At 39.1% G+C, this 18,718-nt stretch overlaps 2 protein-coding genes across 7 annotated transcripts in view; both read right to left on the reverse strand.

The window, feature by feature from the left end:
* Window positions 1-1,531, reverse strand: part of LOC122660178 (dynamin-related protein 3A-like) — a 61,976-nt gene extending 60,445 nt beyond the window's left edge. For 4 of the 5 annotated variants that reach the window (XM_043855373.1, XM_043855375.1, XM_043855374.1 and 1 more), the window contains exons 1-4: window positions 1,076-1,530; window positions 642-924; window positions 452-480; window positions 253-354 (exon numbers count right to left, since the gene is read on the reverse strand). In XM_043855373.1, coding sequence (XP_043711308.1) covers window positions 253-354; window positions 452-480; window positions 642-924; window positions 1,076-1,459 — 798 coding nt within the window. In that variant the 5' untranslated portion in view covers window positions 1,460-1,530. Of the gene's footprint in view, window positions 1-252; window positions 355-451; window positions 481-641; window positions 925-1,075 lie in introns of all 5 variants that reach the window. The other variant, XR_006332642.1, reaches the window with a different exon arrangement.
* An 8,191-nt stretch (window positions 1,532-9,722) lies between these two features.
* Window positions 9,723-16,431, reverse strand: LOC122660175 (zinc finger CCCH domain-containing protein 18). 2 transcript variants are annotated; one of them, XM_043855367.1, is made up of 4 exons: window positions 16,242-16,431; window positions 15,311-15,619; window positions 11,370-11,430; window positions 9,723-10,991 (listed from the first exon to the last, which is right to left on the reverse strand). In XM_043855367.1, the coding sequence occupies exons 1-4, from the start codon at window positions 16,365-16,367 to the stop codon at window positions 10,000-10,002; spliced, it is 1,488 nt and encodes a 495-aa protein (XP_043711302.1). In that variant the 5' UTR covers window positions 16,368-16,431; the 3' UTR covers window positions 9,723-9,999. The 2 variants fall into 2 exon arrangements, with proteins under 2 accessions (XP_043711302.1, XP_043711303.1); XM_043855368.1 differs by having other exon boundaries at window positions 15,311-15,590; window positions 16,242-16,395.
* Between the last annotated feature and the right edge of the window lie 2,287 nt (window positions 16,432-18,718).

The raw sequence follows: 18,718 nt of genomic DNA on the forward strand, positions 1-18,718 counted from the left end.
GTTCAAAGATGTGGATCAACTGAATTTTGAGGATTATTACGGGTCTATGACTTTGGAAGGTTGAGTTTATATAAGAGTTGAAATGCTTTCTAAATTTCACATTTTCGTATTACTGGAACATAGTTAAGATGTACAGAGTACAGAGTACCATATACTTCTAATAAATATCCATTTGCCAATGACCCAAGGAAAACAGCTGCACAAAAAAGGGAAAAAAAAAAAAGAACTTAAAATACTTTTATAATGGTTTACCTCCTGACTGCGATTCACAACACCAATGTAACCAAGGCGAAGTGGAACCACTTTCCCGAGCAAAAACTTGCGAGCATCAGTACCTCTATCCATAATATCGAGCTGGAGCCAAATAAAAATGATACTTCTCTGTGATCCTCATGCACAAAAAAGGGGAAAGAAAAAATTGCATCTTCTTGTAAAGCAAATGAAATCACACCTTTGTGATAACACCTATTGTTCGCATACCTGGCATAATTTTCATGTCAGTGGTGTATAGTGGCAAGTGGACCAAGATAACATGAAGCATATATTCCATCTAATGACTCAAATAGATGCAAGTCAGAACATGTAGATAGTAGGACCTAAAGTTAATCCAAAGCAACAAAACACTTCATTGTGAAACCTACCAGCGGGATCAGCAGTTCTCGCCATCTGTAGCGCATCTGAGGTTGCCAAATCAGAATTGGCAGGAGAAACAGCCAATATTATACAGGTTTCATGCTTGATATAAGACATTATCATTGTCCTAATCCTTGCTTCAATATCACTAGGCTGATCACCAACTGGGACCTTAGTAATTCCAGGTAAATCAACCAGTGTTACGTTAAGGACATTAGGAGAGGATATCTTGAGACGAATCTGCTTATCTGAGACACCCCTGTTCACTCCTGCTTCCCTTTCAGTTTCAGCCTGCACTATTCAACAACTAACTTTCAAATAACTTCTCAGATAAGACACATATGTTTCCAAGTGAAGGGTCAGGTATAGAATATAATTCAGAAACTCAAGGGAGGGAGGGGGGGTCTGTTGATAGCAAAACTAAGAGAGTTACTAACTTGACCTGAATTTCGCGGCGAATGGCAGAGAAATCATAGAATCGCTTCCTGGGCAAATGCAGAAACTCTCCCCACTCCCTCTTATCATCATTCTCTGATCGAATTGGCCGATGCTCCAGCTGCAAAACCAGTGGCCTCCGAGTGCAGATGTCTGAACCACGTGGAAGAAAATCCCTTCCAACAAGAGCCTCAAGCACACTCGATTTCCCACTACTTTGGCTTCCAACAACAGCAACCTGCGGCAATTTGATCTTCGACAATCCCCCAAACGGTGCAAAGATATCTTGTAATCTGTTAATTATTGGAATCACAGAAGAACCGATGGATTCCATATCCGAACTGGTTGGAGAAGAAGGAGCTTCTTCCATCGGATTAAATGGGTCTTCCATCAAATTAAACCCAGAAAATCAAAGAGTTAGGGTTTATATATTGGGTTCAACTGTTACTTACAAATTAGAAGCAACTAAAAGAGAGGTTTGAGAGAGTTTCGATTCCAATGTGACATCGGAAACGTGGGAGCACCGAAGACGGAAGCAGAGCCTGGAACTTTGGAGCTCATGGGAGTAGGACCCACATGAGACCCATTCGTGACCTATAAGCAGCGGTGAACCACAAGAGAAAGCTCTCGGCTTTTTTCTTCTCCTTTCTTGGAGCCAAAAAAAAAAAAAAATTTTTCTTCTTTTGGAGGAAAAGACAAAGGTTTGGAAATCCAAAGGGATCTGGGATTTTTAGAATATTTCTTCGGTCAAAACTCAAAATCATTGGATTCAAATCTTAGGTGCAATGCAATGAAAGGGAGAGGGTTCATGCCCATGCTCACCGGGAGGTCTCGAGTTCAAGTCTCCTGAGTAGTACTTTTCTTCTCCCTATCCCCCCCCCCCAAAAAGAGTAAATTATATATAAAAGCTCCCAATTCTTTAAAAAAATAAAAAGAAGAGGATTCTTGAGCAAACGGCACAAAGGACTGCACCAATGAAGTGCGGTCAAATAGTATCCTATATTGGAGGGTAGGATAGAAAAGTTTATTACATGTGTGGAAGAGAGACTCAAAGATGCTGATGTACCCTACCCCACCAGTTCAAAAAACCTTTTTCCATGACAAAACTATAGTGATAGAGAGTTGGATTTTTTATTGGATCTAAATACAATGAATGTCCAATCTTTTGATTATAGACTAGGATTTTCTTCAAAACAATATGTTGTTCATGTTAACATTTATTTCGAGATCAAATTCTACAAACATGTATTCCTTATTATCATCTATTTCTCTCGTAAGCAATTAATTTTAGAAAATTGGTTGTGTGAAAAACTGAAAATAGAATGCCCCCTGTCACACCTCGGCCCGGTTTATAAGGGTCAAGTGTGACTGGATGTCTCAGACATTCAACCAACCCACCAGGATCGCAAGTGCAGTACTCTATTCGTAATTTCATTCATAATAATCAGAATTTAAATGCAGCGGAAGCAATTAAATAAGGCAATAAGACAGTAATAAAGAAGAACTAGTGATACCAGTTATATTTATATGAATATTTATGTACAAGAGAGTTACATTGGTGATTCGCAAAAGGAGTAACTCCAAAGTCTAAAAAAACTATATACAATAATTACTACAAAAGTATAATAACAAAAGAGGAAGAAAGAGCCTGATCATTCTGGAGGATCAAGAGAACGCACTGTCATCGCAGGAACACGAAGCATCGTGCTCAACCAGGAGAGGAGTATCAACTCCATGAGCAGCAGGAGAGTCCTGAGTAGGAGGAATCCCCACAGAAACACTAGCAACGGCGAGAGTAGCTTCATCTGTAAGAAAAATAAGGATATCCACGAGAGTGAGCTCTCCATTGATCCCAGCAAGGGAATGCATGCAAACAAGCACAATAATTCATGATGCATGTTCTAATCTAGCATGCTCCTAACATGGATACTAAGCCTCATAAGGTATAAGTACTACTATGATAGATGCTAACCTCGGTCCCGAAAACACATAACCAGACGTTGGTCACCCGAGCGAAACCATTCTACCACGGTGAGGACCCGCCAGTTCAGGCATGACACCAGGCAGCCCAAACAGCAGACCCCCAAAGACCAACCCTATTGTTTATTCCCACAACGGAGTACACACGCTAACATGTGACAGTGAATGATACCTCGGCATACCCTTCGGCTATACCACGGGTTGTCCAACACCTCTTCCCCTGTTAGTAAGGGATGTAGTACTGGGTGATGATATACAACCTAGCCCAGTGCAATCTATTCATGATGGCAATGTATGGTTAGCTGAATTATAAAAGTACAATACTTCACCATCAATAAATTCACAATAACAATAAATATCAATGCAATGCAAGATGCCAACGCAGCCTAATTCATATGCAGATTCTAGTGCAATAAATACAAGTTAAGAAACTATATGCATCTGAGTAGTTTTGATGATGCATGACATGGCAATCAGAACAACAGTAAATTAAGGTCATAAACACACCAAAATTAAATCAAATTTCCTTACATGTACAGTAGACTAGTCCTAGCTAAATACTTTCCAAAAGATCCAGTCAAGATAGAGAAAATACAGGAATTATAGCCCTAAATCACATGCAAATAACATCCATTAGGTTCAAATAGAAGCTAAAGGCAAACCCCAAGATACTAGGGCAGCAGGGGCACAAAAAGGAGCAGCCGGATTCAGAGGGATATAGGGCCGGACGTCCGGCCCTAGGTCTGCAACTGCATCCAGCCCTGAGGCCGAATTGGGGGTTATGCTCCTAATGGTCAGATCTTAACATGCATGCCCTAAATTGCATGATCCAAGTCAATATTAAGGTGAGACCAACTAACCTTATTAATTAATTTTTAAAAAAATCAACTCAAATTTTGGGATTTTATCAATCAAACCCAATTTCATATTTAGGGTTTATGAATTGGCCATTAGAATTAGCAATTGTGTTCAATAGAGGGACAGCCATGAAGATTCAGGTATGACTGAACCCAAACAACACTAAAACAGTAAGAAATTAGGTGGAACTTCCATTGTTTAAGCTTGGATTAAAAGCTTTAATGGCAGAAATCCCTTTAGGCATGATTAGGCTTGAAGATTAAAGGAAGAGAAGGTGGAAAGAGCATAGATTCATGGCTTACCTCGGTACAACAGTGAGCAAAGATGAAGACAGCCCAAGTCTTGTGCAAATAAAGTCTCCTATAGAGATTCCCAAGCTTCAATTTCAATTACCAAACCAAGCCCCAAGTATAAAGCTCCTTTCTTCCTTCTTTTCCTTCTCTTTTCTTCTTCTCTAAGGTTCCCAACCTGAATCGTTTTCTCTCTAAGCCTTTAGAGTTGTGAATAGTGATTTTTAGGAATAAGTTTTATATATATAGTGGACTATTTAAGGGTTGTTTGTTTAGTTAAGTTAAAAATCAGATTCTAAAATAGATTTTTAAAATAGATCTTAATTAGAATTTCGTACCTATAATCTTGTTCTAATTATATAATGATGTCATATGACATCAGGGATAATCCGAATATGGGTAAATGTTAGGAATAGGATTCCCCATTGGGGACGTGGGTCCCACAGAGGTAAATTGATCAAACTACCCTAATAACTCTAATTGGTCGTACATAACACTATAAAAATACATTTAAATTATATTTACATCGAGTTTAATTAAGGGAGAGGTTTTGCATAGCCTCTAGGCAGCAAATCCGACACAGGTAACTTCGGTACGGGGTTCCATAGGGGTCCTCTGACTCCAGAAGATCAAGCTGAGAGGAAGATTCCCTAGAATCCTCCATAGGGGTGTCGAGGGAATGACCTATAGCCTCGACAGATGCAGCCCATAGCATCGATGCCACCATAGACTCAGAGCTGGAACCTGAAATCACACAAGTTCCAAAAAGTTTAAATTTATTGCGGATTTCACACTCCACCCCCCTTATTAGAATTTCGTCCTCGAAATTGATGTACCTGGGAGATCGAAGAGGTAGGGGTATCTCTCCTTCATCAAATCTTCTCTTTCCCAAGATGCCTCATTTTCAGAGTGGTTATTCCACCTGACTTTAATAAAAGAGATAGTTCGATTCCTCAGGTTGTGTTCTTTTCTATCAATAATCTCTTCAGGCACCTCTTCATAAGTCAGATCAACTATAAGTTCAGCTGGCTGCTGAGGCAGCAGATGTGATGAATCGGGGATGTATTGTCTCAACATAGAGACATGGAATACATCATGTACACCGGCAAGTGATGGGGGCAGTGCAAGCTGATAGGCCACTGTAACAACTCTAGCTAGGATCTCGAACGGACCGATGTATCTGGGATTCAACTTTTTTCTCTTCCCAAATCTGACAACACCTTTAATTGGAGACACCTTCAAGAATGCTTTTTCTCCAACCTTGAATTGTATGTGCTGCCTTCTTCTATCTGCATAGCTCTTCTGCCTGGACTGTGCAGCCTTGATCTTTTCTCTTATCAGGTCCACCTTCTCATAGGTCTTCTGGATCAATTCAGGATCCAAAATACGTCGCTCTCCAACTTCATCCCAGGACAACGGAGTACGACATGTCTTACTATACAGAGCCTTGAATGGAGTCATCTCAATAGATGCGTGGTAGCTGTTATTATAAGCAAACTCAATTAGGGATAGATGTTCATCCCAACTGCCAGTCATCTCAAGCACACATGCTCTGAGCATGTCTTTCAAAGTCTGGATTGTCCTCTCTGACTGTTCATCCATCTTAGGATGATGTGCTGAACTATGGCTCAACTCAGTACCCATAGCCCTTTGCAGACTTTTCCAGAATCTTGAAGTAAACCTGGGATCTCTGTCAGACACAATATTCACTGGCACTCCATGTAGTCTGATAATGTTGTCCACATAAAGTTTAGCCAATTGATCCATGGAGTAGGTAATCTTCATGGGAATTCAGCCATGAAGATTCAAGTATGGTTGAACCCAAACAACACTAAAACAGTAAGAAATTAGGTGGAACTTCCATTGTTTAAGCTTGGATTAAAAGCTTTAATGGCAGAAATCCATTTCGGCATGATTAGGCTTGACGATTAGAGGAAGAGAAGGTGGAAAGAGCATAGATTCATGGCTTACCTTAGTATAGCAGTGAGCAAAGATGAAGACAGCCCAAGTCTTGTGCAAATAAAGTCTCCTATAGAGATTCCCATGCTTCAATTTCAATTACCAAACCAAGCCCCAAGTATAAAGCTCCTTTCTTCCTTCTTTTCCTTATCTTTTCTTCTTCTCCAAGGTTCCCAAGCTGAATCGTTTTCTCTCTAAGTCTTTATAGTTGTGAATAGTGATTTTTAGGAATAAGTTTTATATATATAGTGGACTATTTAAGGGCTGATTGTTTAGTTAAGTTAAAAATCAGATTCTAAAATAGATTTTTAAAATAGATCTTAATTAGAATTTCGTACCTATAATCTTGTTCTAATTATATAATGATGTCATATGACATCAGGGATAATCCGAATACGGGTAAATGTTAGGAATAGGATTTTCCACTGGGGACGTGGGTCCCATAGAGGTAAATTGACCAAACTACCCTTATAACTCTAATTGGTCGTACATAATGCTATAAAAATACATTTAAATTATACTTACATCGAGTTTGATTAAGGGAGAGGTTTTGCATAGCCTCCAGGTAGCAAATCCGACACAGGTAACTCCGGTGTGGGGTTCCACAGGGGTCCTCTGCCTCCAGAAGAGCAAGCTGAGAGGAAGATTCCCTGGAATCCTCCATAGGGGTGTCGAGGAATGACCTACAGCCTCGATAGATGCAGCCCATAGCATTGATGCCACTATAGACTCAAAGCTAGAACCTGAAATCACACAAGTTCCAAAAAGTTTAAATTTATTGCGAATTTCATACCCCCAATCCAAAAGGGTATACCACTCACCACTAATTTAACAAAAATGTTAATCTAGCAATGACTTGAGTGAAACAGACCAATCACATACTATAAATTTTGTTTATTTTATCTTCCTAAAAAAATCTTCTTTTTTTTTTTTTTGGTGAAAAAAATCTTACTATTAATAACTGAACATAATAGGTGCATTAGAGTCCATACAATCCGATTTAGATCGGTTGAGTCTGGCATAATTAGCCAAGTTATCAACAAGATGGAGGTAAAGTCTAGGTTGTTTTTAAATAAGTACAAACTTAAATAAAGTAAGAAAAGAGCTAATATCAAATAACCAACTAAAAAGTTCCCAAGGCCATTGGAATTTTTCTGGTGAAATCAGCCAGTTCTTCAGTTCTTGTGAGTCGATCCAAATAGTCAATTGTCTGCATTCCAGTGAAAGTGCCCTTTGAATTCCTTCTTGGAGTCCTCTAAGCTCGGCTTTCCTGTGCTGACCTGCAAACCCACAATTCATAGAAGAGGCATATAGTTCATGGTTGTGGATAATTAAAAAGCCCCATCCTCCAAAACGTGATGAACTGCTAAAGCTTCCTTCTGAGATGAGTAGACATGTGTCTTTTCGTATCCAAATTTAGGTAGAAGGGCATTGAAAGTTGTTCAATATTGGGTGATGATGTGTTGTTCGATGATACTAGTACAAGGGAAAATAAAATGGTCTAAAAAAAAAAACCAAGATGTTGGTATTTTGAGAGAGAAAATTGTTCAATCTAATTAAACTGATCCATATCGATGTCGATATCAACCGAAACCGATATATCAAGTCCAATACGAATATTGATACCGATACATAACACCTTGGTTGGAACCAAAATGACATTTCAATATGATAGTGAGGTGGCCTTGGAATCGTTACTGTGAGGCTACTTAAATCCTTCATTTAATGGTTGTTTTGCATATACCAGGTTGCCACATGGCTAAAAATGATGGGTTGTAAGAATAAATTTATTTTAAGTAGGCCATATAAGGGACATTGTCGTAGGATTTATGTCCATTGAAGGTCAACACTTGTTTGCTCATTATGCTAAGTCCACTATTTGTTTACTTGTCATGTCTATACCTACGCCTTTGAAGCCCCTACATATGTCTGCACCAGAGCTGTTCAACCTTTTTGAAGTATGTTGATGGGCATAAAATATAATATTGGGTGAGCGACTGGGCCTTACTGCAATATCGACCTCTTAATCTACTACTAATGATCTACATAATTGACTGCTTCACCTGGACCTCTATCTACTTATGTTGTTAGTGATGCAACATCCTCTTATTCAAGAGACTTCTGCTTAGTAAAAAAACATGATCAAGAGCTTGATAAATTTGCAAACCTATGACTTGATCAAGTGGATCATCAGTCGAATCCTCTGCTTCATCCCCTAGATTCGGATCATCAACTGATGTACCTGCTACCCTTACTACATACCTTCGTTACTTATGCTATTGGATTGACTCAAGTGACTATAGTTTATTTCTGTCAATAGACTGAACCTATTTCAGTCAAGACTGACAGTGACCGACCGACAGTCCGCAGGACAGTAATAACCAACCCTCAAGGAAATGGGTAGTTGTGTAACTACATGATAACTACCAGAAACCACCAAAACTGTCAAGAATGCCTATAGAAAACCAGTTCAGCAACAAAAGAAGGGATCCTCGGATCAACACAACGGTCATTACATTACATTTTATCTTTTATCTTTTACTTTTTAGATGTAAATTGTCTCTGTACTTGACAGAGTTACTTTCCAACACTTGTCTTTAGGCCCATCTTTCAAAAGATATAGGAGTAGGTCTTTAGACTTTAGAGTAGCACATAGGAGTAGATCTTTAGAGTAGTTGTCCCTGTACTTCAAGTATACACATCAACATTCCAAAGTTGGCATCATATTATTAGCATTAACAGGTCATTGCACCATGTTATTAACATCAGCAAGTCAGAAATGAAATGTTGTTACCCTTTTATAGTCAATTAATTGGTTGCATTATTTCTATTTAACTTAGTATACCGATTTTTAACCCTGGATTTCAACATCCAATGACAAGGCCAAGATGAATCCACTTCAACATGACTTGGAGCAGCACCCAAAGTCCATCTTCCATAGGCAGCAGACTATAGATAGGTGATTAAGATTTTCCCTTTCCAGAAGCCAAAGGAGAGGGACTATGCATGCCTTGACACACAGGTGGACTGGAGCAACAGCTTTGAGCTTTGCAAACTCTAGCTGGAAAAACACCTCAGTGTTACATGTACTAGCCACCACCATGAAGAAGACGAAGCTTCAGCTTGAGATAACACCAGATACAGAGCAACGATCAAGGGTAAGAGAACCCCAAGGCAGCTGTAATAAAAACAAAAAAAGAAGAAGATATCACCCAGAAGAGCAAGAAGAGGGTTAGGAGATACAAAAGAAAAAGAAGGTTGAAGACAAAGAGACGATCTGCTGGACAAGAAGGTAAGCCAAACATCTCAATCGTCAAACATCAGGCTCAAGGAGAGATATGGAAGATTGGGAAATTTCGGAAAGCGAAAAGTGGGGGAAAAAGAAGTTGAGAATCCGAGACGTCAAAACCAGGTGCAGACTTTAAAGGCGTTACATGTCGTTAGGGACACTGTATGCTTATTCATGTGTACACACATTTGATGAGTTATACTACATATCTATGCCTATGTTTTAGCTGTGCTCGTCGTCTTCTCAATATAGTTGTGGTAATTCATTTAGGATATTGAAAGGAAAACATTAGAGACCTCTTTTGTAGCATAAACTTAGCTTTAACACAGAAGGTAAAATTCACTATAGTTCTGTATACATCACTTCAAAGTGCAAATGTACACCAAATAGAAAAGTCCGATGTGGACCAGAAAAGGAAATAACGATTAAGGAAAGGAAACAACTATATGGTGGGATGGTGGGAGTTTGGAATTAAGTAACAAATGGACTCGGCATTCTGAACAAGAAAAACAAAAAGAGTATGACTTGATGCAGGGACAGTGAGTAGTTACTAGCTCAAAATTTCATCCATCTCTTTTCTTTCTCCTTGCTGACAACCGTCTTTAGTGCAGCTGCATGATTTGCCTCAGCATTAGCCAAAGCATTGCGGGTCTCATTCAATTTTCTCAAAGCAGCTTCGTAGACCACTTTCTCTTTCTGGTTCCGCTTCGCCATTTCTTCCAGCTTCTCAACCCGGACCTTCAACTCTCTCACTTCATCGTCATAAGCTACCAAAGACCGTCTGTCTTCTTTCTTTGCCTCCCCTACACCTTTAGTTTGTTGTTTCTTGGCCGACTCATTCTGCGCTCCACTTTGCATGCTGAGCTGGCTATTGATGAAACTAAAGACATCTGGTTCCAAGTCCTCCTCATCTCTTGCTGCCCGTACAGCTGCGGCATACTTCTTATCACGCTTCCTTTTCCCACCTCTGCTGCGTTTCTTCCCCTGATTTTCTTTATTGTCTTCATTTGTGGAAGACTTTAATGCATAATCAATTGACTGCTTAGGCGGAAGGACTTTCACAGAAATTGGGTTAACCATACCCTGACCGGAGACACCTAAACCCATCCCTTCACGGTAACCCATGTTGGCCATCATTTTGGAAGCTATACCCCGGGTATGATGCTCCCATGTTGCAAACACAGCTGTGTCAGTTTGGATGCCTCGCTGTTGTGTGGTTGCTTCCAAAAACCCTAGACCTTGAGGGCTTTCTTCGTCATAGGCACTTGAATCAGATTGTTCTGCACCCGAATCATCTTCTTCCTCCTCTTCACTCATTTGAGCATATTCAGACAACGAAAGTGCATCACCCCTACGCATTACAGAGCTTCCATCATCCCGAAAGACAACCTGACCAATTCCAAGTTTGTCATCCCATGACTCAAGCTCAGCTTCCCTCCAGATCCCAGCCTTGTTTTCTGAGACTGCCCAGATGCTGGATCCTACTAATGACTCTTGCCATGTTGTTGGGATATAACTTCTGAGAGAAGATAGGGAAACATCAACTCCTGGAAAATAAGCCATCGTTAATGACAAGTTGAATGCTAATAGATGAGCACCCCAGAAAAATCAACCAATTAAAAACACAATATAGTGTGTGATGCCTTTTGAGCATCATATCTCAATGATCCCCATAGGCTTAATACATTGGGGGCAGGGGGGTGGGGATGGGAGAGCCATATTCTTGGTATAAATACACCATTAGGATAAAGTAGAGCCATAACAACAGAGTACTCTGAATGATTTAATAAGGCCTCATGATACAAGTAAGAAAAAGGATCCAAGGAAATGAGAATCACAGAAGAAGAGATGGGTCATTGGAAAAAACAAAAATACAATAGGAGAGCCCATGTATTAAGCCCCGACTGGAGACAATGGCAACATACCATGCGATAAACGGCAGTTGCTACCAAATCGACACCGCTGCTGTAGGAAGAACTTGCACATCTGCACTTTGGGTCCGGTGACATGAGTTAGTTGATATGACCAAGAACAGAGGTTTCTAATTTTTTCAGCAGACTTTTGGTAATAGAGAACTCCATTTAAATCTGCTTAACTATGCCAACCAGACCATGCAACTTCAAGTCACATATGTTAAGAAACCAGATCCAGTTCAACAAATGCATCACCAATTAACCAAACTTTTTCTTGGACCATTAGCCCCTTCTAGTATCCTTCTTCCCCCCCCCCCCTCCCTCTTTTTTCTTGATAAGTCCCTTCAAGTAACCTTCCGAAAGAATACAATAAGTAATGGGTTGGAAGGCTACGTCTCTCATCCATTTTATCTCAGGACTCCAGAGAAGAAGAATAGGGCTTCCTCTCATTATAATCTCAGGCTAATAGTTCATTAAAACCACCGATAAAAAAAGACAAAAAAAAAAAAAAAAGGAAGAAAGAAGAAGCTCCACTAGGTTGATTACAACCCGAATTTAGGTATTCAGTCACATATATGTTAAAAAAGCATAGCCTCTGTTAGCTACAACAACTGGGACACCCAATTAGATGCCAACAATGAATTGGAATGGCATATTGCTTCGTAATCCAGTTTAAGTAAAAACCCCCCAAAAAAAAGGCAATCAATTTAAACTCTTTGCTTTGTCCTGGAAAAAAAAAACAATAATACATGCCAGGACATTTTTATTTGCACAATGCAAACCAAGGCCGTGTTTATAACGGATCTGACTCTAGATTTTGAGTCAAAATAGAATCAAGTTGGGATGGATCCTAGCAACCTGATTCTGGAATCTAACTTGAGAATCACTGTGATATGGGGATCGAGCAAGCAGCATTTCTGGATTCTTCAGTGATTCTGAGAATGACAAACGGAATCCCATCCAACATGAATCAAATGACCAAAATAAGAATGTACACAGAAAATCTGAGTCAAGCCTCATAAATCATACACAAGAATCAAACCAAATGCAGGTTAGAGGGGATCCAGAGGCACCGAATTTAGACCTGACAGCTGGCTGAGAAGCAAGAATACCTTACCTTCAGCCCAAACTGGGCCAGTAGGGACAATGGTACAGGAGTAAGCAAATTATGTGACAGAAGTATTGTTGCAGCCTCACAATTCAACACAGGCTTAGCACATCAAGGCAAGGCTATGAAATAGAAGATAATAGGCAAAGCTATGAAGTAGTAGGTAAACTTACTTTACAAGAGTTGGAACTTGTGTTTAATGTCATCAGCAAGGAGAACCAAAAAAAAAAAATCAGTGCAGTGAGTAGAAGTGGCAAGTTCTAGGGACAAAATACACCAGAGTTATCAAAAGATTCAAAATAGAACTCCAGGACTCATGGCAAGGCATCTCTTACTCAAGAAAAGCTCAGACAGACTTCCATACAGGATCATAGCCACAGGCCAAAGAGAGGTGGAAGCAAGTTGATGCGATCCCGGGTCCTGAAACCCTCAAATTGGATCGTTATGAGCCCACAAGAATAATAGATAATTCAAATTAAGGGTTCAATGGAAAATCCATAATTTCTGAAGCAAAACAGGTCAAGAAAACAGGATTTGGGACCCAATCTAGAATTAATTCTAAAAGAAAAGGGTAATTCTGGAAGTTGATATAATTAGTGGATAATTAACAAGAATTCAGCCTTACTCACTAATAAAGAACTGATCTTCTTCCTTACGTAAAACAGGAACCAGCGGTAAACATTATCAAGAAAATGAGCCGTAAGAAAGAATCACCCAGTCCTTTTCACAAGGTCCAGGGCAGAAAACTATATTTTAAGCAAGGTTTAGATGGCGTGATGGCCATTTGCAGGGAAAAAAACCAGAAACAGGGCATGCAGATCAGATCTGTGGATAGAGGTACAGTCGTAGTAACCTATAAACAGCATTCAAGAGAGAATGCGAGTAGGAAGTTAACCATAAAATATCAGATCAAACCAAATAATATTGGGTGAGATATCATATTAAGGCAAGCTAAAACTAGTTAAGAAAACAGATGCAATGCCTATAATAAGAAAAGAAAAGATGAGAAGTAAGAGAGAAGAAGAATATGGGAGGACGAGTATGGAGAGGATACACCTGGTAAGGAGAACAGAGCACAGAGGATTAAGAGAAGAAGTAGAGGAGGGAGATGATCAGCCAAGCCAGAACTAACCAACCACGTATGCTTAACAGAAGTTTAAAAACTAAGCACATTCATTCCAATCTTTCTTGGGCTGATTAGATGCTTGAATTTAAAGAGAATACTAAAAGACTCCTAAGTAGACTCTAAAACTGAAACAAACTATAACCCAAACTCTACAAATGACTTTCAAATCAACTACTACCACCGTTATCTAAAAAAATTTAAAAATTAACCCCAAAAGCTCCAATTTGCCCCTAATGGAGTAAATGCATCACCAATTGAATCAAGAAGACAGGAATGGGCACTAAAAAAAACCAAGTTAAATGTGAAACACCAGCAAGAAAAAAACTAGCAATAATTCAAATCCTCACAGAATCCGGTTCAAGTTTGTGCCAAAACCCCTCATTTGACGACAGGTGAAATCTTAGGCAATTGTCACGGACTCAAACTCTTCCCTCCCCAATCCCACATTGGCCAGCTTTGGGGAGGGTCATGGGCATACATGAGGGACGGCTTCCTCCCCCCAATATGTGCATTTTTTGGGGTGGTTGGGCCGGACCGTGACACGTGGTATCAGAGCCGGACCCAAAGAAATTGGGGATGTGTTGAGGGCACTGCAGTGCGGGTCCCCCTGGTGAGGGCATCAAGGATTGAGTGGGGGAGACTGTCAAGGACTCAAACTCCCCACCCCACAAACCCACACCGGCCAACTTTGGAGAGGGTCTTGAGCTTATAAGTGGGAAGGTTTCCTTCCCCAAATAGGTGCATCTTTTGTGGTGGTTGGGCCAGGTTGTGACACAATGCCCACTTGCCCACATAAAATGGGAGTACACACCATGCTGGTTTAGATGGTAGATGTCAAGAATTCGTTGGAAGTCCTGAATTCTACTTGTAGGGGAAGGTACTCCAGGCTGACATTAATAGATTTGAAAGTATAACAGAATTAAAACAAACCAGAGATTAGAACCAGAGAAAGAGAAAAGAGAGAAGAAGATGGGAAATCGAGATGATGGAGGAAGGCTGCGCGATACAGTAAGTGGATCTATAATACCAGCCAATGTATTTATATTAAACAGAACTGATTACATAATGGAAATAGAACTCTTTAGTTAGCTAAGCCTAAAGTTTAATCAGAATAGGAAACAAAAGTCTACTTACAATAAAAAAGGAAAGAAACAGTAAGAACCTTCACTGCTTAGATAAAAACATAATCCCAAGATATAGAGGTCCATGGACAACCATGGACCTCCAACCGAGACGGACACTCTAACAAGATTAAAGAATGAAGCCTCATTAATCAGAAACCAGAGCTCTAACTGGAAAATCAAATCTCAACTAAACTGATGAAAGAATCAAAGAAAGAGAAGACCAGAGCTCAATCTTGAGTGTTGGGGGAGATAGTGATCACAGAATTGAGGTTTGCAAAAAAATTGACTGTTCTTTTCCAAGGGTTGATAAATACTGAAGAGCAGAGAAGGTAAGATTACCGAAGACAAACTCTCAAGGAAGAACTAATGAAGAAGATGTATCAAGTATATTGGTGATTTATCACAACATAAAATTATAATTATAATAGCATTCAAAGAAAGAAAGCTCACAGTTATGCCAGTCAAGATTGTAACAGTATATATAAGAATTTCGAAGTGCAGTCTAATGACGGGATAACAATCAACAATTATTTATAGTAATAATACAAATTAAAATAAAAATAATAAAAAAAGGAGAATGGAATACTGTACGCACCAACATGCTTTCAGATGTGGGTGTAAGAAAAGAAATCCTTGCCGAATTAGAGCTTTCTAACCCCACTATGAGGCCATTATACCAGCGACCATCAGAGTGACGGAATCTACATTTTGAGCCAATACTATAATCGTTTGCTTCCAATGGTTCTGCCTCAACATTTGTTGGATCAAGGGGCTCCACCTCAACATCTTCAATAGTCGCTTCGGATCTTTGTATTGAGTCAATCTCTTGCAATAACCGTGAACGTTTCAGGTTTAGAAGCCCTTCTTCCGCATCCCTGATTGCCATAACAAGCTCCTCATGAACCTTTTGACAATAAACTTGTCAACATTTACTAGAGGAAAACATTTCAGGCCAAATAAAGAGTACTTTCTATTATACTCAAATTAAGACTAAGTACCAAAACATCATCAATAACAGAACATAAAAATAAGACTAATGAGACTAATCAAGCTCTTCACTGAATTTATATTGTTTTCTACAAGAAAAGAAGGGTTATTTGGTTCTCCCAACTTATCCATTGTAAATTGTCTCAGAGAAACTGTAGCTCTCTAGCTCGTTTATAACTTGAATTCATCCCAGTAGATGACTAAAACCTTTGCGAAGTTGCTACCATTCCCCAAGATAAAACTTGGACATCCAAACTAGTAATTCACGTCTTTCTGAGTTTCTGGGCATGAGTAATCTCACACTTATCCTACGGGTCAATCAAACATGAACACTGTAACCCAACATAATATAATTACATGAAGCGAAATAGCAGCAGCTTTGTATGTCAAAAATTTCAGCTTCAAACTATGATAACAACGAGTTTTTTTATAGAACAAACAACTCAAAAATAGACCTTCAGGCTTGAGATGAAAGATACACAAATGAGGTAACCCAAGAAGAAAACCCTAGGCTGGTGACGAGGTTTCAGGCGACTTACCGCAAGAAGCTCTGCATTCGATGGATCTGAGACTAGGGCATCATTTATAGCAGTCAGTGACTCCCTCTGTTCTTCTAATTGAAGCTCCATCTGCTGCTCCAGAGCTCTTTCTTCTTCGTCCGCCATTAGAAGGATTCGTAGAAAAGGTCGGACAGGAATCAGATTGAAGAAGAAAACAACACCGGGGTTGCGAAGACGCTTGTTTGGAAGAGGTAATCTGTAATGTAATGTCCGTTTGAGAACCGTCCCGAAGACTATCTCTGCTGTGGGGGAACTGGGGATAGACAAGGTTGGCAGCTGATCTGGGCCTTGGCCCCATTAGCCCATTATTCTTTAAAAATTATAGTTGGAAAATCGGGTTTTGACTGGGGTGAGTCCCAGAGTCTAGTCAAAATTTTGGAAAACCTGATCAAGAGTACTAGGTCAAGGTAGAAAAGATGAGACTCAGTCATAAATCGTTAAGACTTGGTATTTTATACCGAGTCATGACAAACTTTTCGAGTTTAGTTGTTTTTTAAAAACAATAAAGCCGATTCACTTAGAAACTAAGTTGAGTAAAATAGTACATTTCCGTATTCTAAAACAGTAAGAAACCCTCAACTCCTAGACTCCTTTCTCTTGTTCAATGGAATAAATTCAAAATGCATTTATATGTGATTCTTTTTTCTTTTTTTTTTTTAATGGTTTTCCCATATTTTTGTATTTTTCTGATTTTTTTGCTAATTTATACATATTTATTGCATTAAAAAAATGTGACTCGTTTTGATCGGATTTGACAAGACCGAGTCACCAGGTTTTTCTGTAAGACGAGTCGAGTCAGAAAACCTCGTTTTCCAGCTATGTTCAAAATATGAATATCTAGACCAATAAAAATTAAAAAAAAAAAAATCACTTACCTAACTCCTTGATAATTTTCCTTTTGTTTTGATGGCTATTAGTGCTTTATAGTGATTTAGTTACACTCTTGATGCTTTTTCCTTTGTTTCTGTGTATATTCTTTGGGGCAACATTCTCTGCCTGGGATAGCATCTAGGCGTAGGCTGCACCCAGACACATGAGGCGGCATTTGGGTTTGGTTCATTCAGGGGTGAGCCGGTCATTTCGCCCACCCCCATGTGTCTAGGTGCACCCTACACCCCCATTGCACAGAACTTTATTCCATATATATATATTTTTTGCTATTGCCATATAGGAATTTGAATACTTCTAATACTTGTGAAAGGGAGCAATGGGGAATGCATCATTTGTGGGAAGAACTCAAGCACGACACAATCTTTAATGTCTGCATGTTTTGAGTAGTTGGAACTTGGGAGAGGAATCAAGCTACTGCATCTAGTACCTTCATCATCTATCTTCACTGGATTGTCTTGCTACAACTTATCCTTATTAACTTTAAGGCCTTTCTTGAATTGTCCTTGTTTTAACAAAATTTGTCAAGTCTAGAATTTCTAACTGGATTTTCTCCCTTGTTCTCGGAATGGTTCCTCTCTTCAATTTTTATTCTGACCACCACTTGATCGAAAGTCTATTCATTCCTCTTGTGTTTCATATTTAGTTTGAATGTATTTTAAGATATTACCGAACAAAAAAAGAATGTATTCTAAGAGGTAGGAAGCTTCTCAAGAAGAGCATCGATCACAAAGGCATCTGATAGTATTATATTCTCTTTAAAGACAAAATTTCAAAATAATATTTGGAACTTATCAATTTTGGATGAAATGCTTTTTCCATCTTCCATTTCAAAATTCAAAAAACATTGCCACCACATATTTCTTACACCTCGCATCATCAAGGGTATATTTGGTTCACAATGCATCCCAGATTATCTATGCATATTCAAAGGAATTATACCAACTGTAAAGATTAATGGAGAGAGCATTCAAAATCCAATATTTTCATTGAAAATTGGATTCAATCCATGCTATCCTTTTTGCATCAAGTGCAAGATTATCGCTCTAACTTGGTTTGGGTTCAATCAATGCAAAGGAGACTCCCAATATTGAGAGAGTGCAAACAAAATAATTAGTTTCCATATCTTGAAATTTCCTCCATCGAATTGAGTGATCTTATCAAACTCAGTGTATATCCTTAACTCTTCCATTCCTAATTGAATGGAACTTGCTCCATTGGTAGCAACATGGAGGGCAGATGATGCAGTCACATTTGTAGTCCCAACCGATGTGTCCAAATCAGTAGCCATAGTCTTATATATATATTTAAAAACCATAAGATTGTTGAAGCAAAGTAGTAATGGCAATATAAGACTTATCTGTTGTAGACAAAGCACAATCCTAAAAATTGTTGTAGTCGAAACAAAGTGTAGCACCAAGTTGTTGAGATAGTATCCAACAGACAATAGGGCAGCATCAAGTTGTTGAATCAGAGTGTAGTAGATTGTAGTGTTGCGTCGTATCAGAATGGTTTTCTCCTTAAGGTTTTTAGATGCTCCCTTTTGCAGACATGGTTAACCTATGTTT

This window comes from Telopea speciosissima, chromosome 4 (assembly GCF_018873765.1).
Source record: "Telopea speciosissima isolate NSW1024214 ecotype Mountain lineage chromosome 4, Tspe_v1, whole genome shotgun sequence".
Classification (NCBI taxonomy): domain Eukaryota; kingdom Viridiplantae; phylum Streptophyta; class Magnoliopsida; order Proteales; family Proteaceae; genus Telopea; species Telopea speciosissima.

Coding starts and splice junctions, on each gene's coding strand:
- LOC122660175 (XM_043855367.1), bottom strand. CDS start 16,367: ATGGCGGACGAAGAAGAAAGAGCTCTGGAGCAGCAGATGGAGCTTCAA. Junction 15,620..16,241: donor CGAATGCAGAGCTTCTTGCG/GTAAGTCGCCTG, acceptor TATTGTCAAAAG/GTTCATGAGGAGCTTGTTAT. Junction 10,992..11,369: donor CAACTGCCGTTTATCGCATG/GTATGTTGCCAT, acceptor CTTATTTTCCAG/GAGTTGATGTTTCCCTATCT.